Here is a 3,834-nt window from a genome sequence, read left to right as displayed (position 1 = left end):
CATGTGGGCTGCTGGCTTGTTCCTCAAGTACTACTTACACACTCCTTTCTAGCCCCAGGTGGACATGGGTCAGCTCCACAGGGCCCCATCATTATCTGTTAGCACCAAGGGACTTAACTTTGGTCTGACAGCCAGAGCAGTCTGGGGACTGTCTACCTATCCAATAGGCAGCAAATTGAGTACAGACTGAGACCTTGCACTGTGAGAAGGGCAGTTCATGGCTATTGGCCATTGAATCAGTTTTACTCAAAACATTCAAAGGGCAGCACTTTCAGGGCCAGTTCAGGACCATGGGTTATCTTCAGCGACTGACCCCGCCATGTGGTCTAAGCCAGCACTGCCACCAGGGGAGGAGTCCACCTGAGACTTGACCTCCTCCCTGTTGCAAAGTACTAGAGAATGTAAAAAGACTCAGGATGCATCTAAAAAATCCAGAGCACCAGCAAGTTAGCATATATCAGCTGGGACAACTTCCTGAGGGGACAGCTTGTGGGGTGAGATATTTGATACTGTTTGAATACTGATTGACACTGATCCTAACTGGGTAATAATGGCAAACTGGTTTCAACCAGAATTTGCCCAAAGCACACTACTGAAATTCAACTGACTTCAAGAACCAAAATATCTGCTATAGGTACAAATAGAAACACCTTGAGTAAACACCAGGTCAAGGATCGGTCTGGTGGTGGTACTCAGACATGCGTAACCGTAAAGCAGAGAACAGGAAGAGGAGGAGAAGCATTTAATGTCAAGGGAAGGAAAGATGCTTAGGATGCTATCTCTGGCAGAGGGATGCCTTGGCCCTGATCTTGGGCCAAGAGACGAAGAAGCAAGGAGTGCAGGGCCCGGCAGACAGGTGTGTAGCCCAGGCGGCTCAGGTGTAGGTAATCATACATGTCATGGTGACTTATGGTGCCATCGGAATGCACAAACCCAGGGTCTGCATCTAAGAAATGGGCTCGGGGGTAGCCAGCCAGCGCTGCCCGAACCAGCTCGTTTACCTGTCGGTTTTTCTCTCGAAGTGGGTTGGGGTGCTGGCCTCTCGGAAGCAGGCCCTGAGGAGGCACACCAATAGTACGTTGTCAGATAAGGGATGTGAAACTAGGGAGGACATGCATTAAGAATCTTACAGGTGGCAGCCTGTTTGCAGACATTACTCATTAAAGACATAATGCCAATGGGTTCTTTCAGAAGTGGAAATGTCTAGAAGCGATAAAGCTTAATTTAATGCAGGAACACCTGGCAACTTTCTGAGATTTTTTTTCAACACTCAAATTACCTAGCATTCCCTTGGGCAACAGGCAAACGGTCCCTGCCACTGTTTGTAAACAAGATCTCTATGTAGCCATGGCTGTCTTCACTATATAGACCAGGCTGGCTTTGAACTTACAGAGACCTGCTTGCCTCTGCCTCTAGAGCACTGGGATTTAAGGCGTGCACCACCATCACTAGCCCATAGCCACTCTTAAAGTGTAGAAATCTTTTACCACACACTTTGTGGGAGACCACTGTGCCAAGGTGTCCATAACTGTGTCAAGTACAGCAGGTTTGCCCCTTTTTTAAAAAAACATTTTAAAGACAGGGTCTTGTCATATTCCCCAGAACGACCCTTATCTCAATTATCCTCCTGCCTCAGCCCTTCAAGTGCCAGGTTTACAGGCATGTGCCACCACAACCGCTGCCCCTTTCCCTTTGCCACTCTTCCAAGGCTCTCACCAGCACAACCACCCGTGCCTGGGGCTGCAGCTTGTTCACCAGTTGTACGATGGCTTTGATGCCACCTGTCACTTGTTCTGCTGTGTGGCTATGGTTGTTGGTGCCCACCCAGACCACCACAATCTGTGGAAAGAGTGACACAAATCAATAGTAAAGAGGCAGGCAAAAAGAAGGCTAGCCCACCACCCAGGCCTACTTACCTTGGGCCGGATGTGTTCCAGCTCCCCATTCTCAAGCCGCCAGAGTACATGCTGTGTGCTGTCACCACCAATGCCAAAGTTAAGTGCATGCAGAGGTGAGAAGAGCTCCCGCCAGATCTGGGGTCAAGAAATGACGTAGACACTAGCCACCGCCCTCTGTCCAGGCGGTAACTACATACCATTAAGGATTAGCCTTACTTTATGGACAAGGTCCGGTTAAATCTCACCTTGACCAAATCCCGAATCATGGAACTTATCACTGCTTCACTCTAACCAAAATTCCACAGAAGTTACATTTATTTTATGAAGATCCTGTCTGCTTTAAGTATACACAGAGCTAACGGCAATACAAGTGAACCTCATTGTGGGGGAAAAAAAGCCATTGTAGCTAAACTTCTTAGGGACTTTATTACTGCTAGTCTTTGCAGACTACCATTACCATCAACCTTCACTTTCTGTAAAGCTATTACAACTTCGAGTAAACCCAACAGGAACTGTGCCCCACTTTAAACAAACAATGAAAAGCCTCACCTGGCACAATCTTGAAGGAAAGCCTCAATTTAACTTGACAGAGACAAACCCAACCCGACAAACTCAGGGCACACACTTCATTCTCAGCAGAATGGCACATGTACACGGGGTTCTTAGATTCCTGCTACCACGGGCATTTCTGTACCCCTTATCTTGTCTGGCAGGTTCTGGGCTTGAAGTGCCAGTGAGGGAGGGTGCATGCCTGGATGAGGAAGGAGGAAACGGGTGGACCCTCACCTCACATTGGTGCATTAGCTGAACCAAGGAGTCCCCTATAAAGACTACTTCGGGTTCCTTGTCTTTGCTGTCCGCTACAAACCGATGGTGCTGCAGAGAAAGCCAGAAAGAGTGAAAGGCACGCATGCTCCAGGCCCCGCCCCACCCCGCGGCCTCAGGCCGACCAACCCCAAACAACCCAAACCAGGCTACCCACCTAGGTGAGGAAGAGGATGTCGCGAAGCAGTTCTATAGACACACCCGCCCCTCAAGCCCCTAACCCTGGGGACCACGCGCGGTCACTCACCAGAGACATCCAGCGTCCGTCACCCTGCACGTCTTGCACAGGCGTGGGCTTGCTGGCCGGGTTCTCCCCTTCCCCACTCATCCTCAGCACCGCAGCCCCCTGGGGATGAGAGTGGAGTCCGCTCGGGAAAGCTCCGCGAGGACGTGGATCCGCCACGCCCACCCCTACCTCTCCGGCCAACACAATGGACCGTCCTGCCGCGCTCGCTCGCGCGTAGGGCGAAGGCCGAGCCCAGACGCCGCCTCCTTTCGCAGACTAGAAACCGTCACGTAGGAAGGAATCCTCGTTCCCCTCCCCCGATGGAGGCCGCAAAGTGGGCTCGTCTGCCGCTTCCCGCCGGGACCCCTTGCGGCCACGGCGGCCCAACGCCGGGGGGAGGGGCAGGCGAGACCAAGCGGCACTCGTGGCAGGGGGAGAGGGGGCAGGCAATAGAGACACAACCCAGAGTGGACGGGAAGGGGCAGGGTACCTGTAAAGCCGACAGGGACCAGGGACAATCTAGCGCCCTCCGTCCGAGGAGGAAATCATTTGCTGCAGGGCCAGAAAACTCCGGAAGAGACCACCTACGGGTGTGTGTGTGTGTGTAACCCATTCACATAGGAGAGGGAGTGGACGAGCTCATTCCTAGATCCGCAGAGGGGGTGGCTCTTAGACACCTGGGAAGGGACGCTCCCATTTCTTACTGGTGTAGGGATTTGAAAGGAAGCTAGCCAAACTGGGCGGTGGTGACACACGCCTTTAATCCCAGCACTGGAGGGAGCCAGAGACAGGTGGATGTACTAGTTCGAGGCCAGGCTGGTCAACAGAGTTCCAGGACAGCCAAGGCTACACAGAGAAACTCTGTCTTGAAAACAAAAACAGAAA

At 52.0% G+C, this 3,834-nt stretch overlaps 1 protein-coding gene across 1 annotated transcript; it reads right to left on the bottom strand.

The window, feature by feature from the left end:
• Positions 1 to 727: 727 nt before the first annotated feature.
• On the bottom strand, positions 728 to 3,600 carry Pafah1b3 (platelet activating factor acetylhydrolase 1b catalytic subunit 3). The gene is made up of 6 exons (XM_021167880.3): positions 3,440 to 3,600; positions 2,971 to 3,069; positions 2,685 to 2,774; positions 1,917 to 2,033; positions 1,717 to 1,839; positions 728 to 1,055 (listed from the first exon to the last, which is right to left on the bottom strand). Exons 1-6 carry the CDS (start codon positions 3,560 to 3,562, stop codon positions 768 to 770), a joined length of 840 nt encoding a protein of 279 aa, XP_021023539.1. The 5' UTR covers positions 3,563 to 3,600; the 3' UTR covers positions 728 to 767.
• Positions 3,601 to 3,834: the final 234 nt, after the last annotated feature.

This window comes from Mus caroli, unplaced genomic scaffold (assembly GCF_978045245.1).
Source record: "Mus caroli unplaced genomic scaffold, Mus_caroli_1 scaffold_8, whole genome shotgun sequence".
NCBI classification, from domain to species: Eukaryota; Metazoa; Chordata; class Mammalia; order Rodentia; family Muridae; genus Mus; species Mus caroli.
This window is presented reverse-complemented; position numbering and strand designations above follow the sequence as displayed.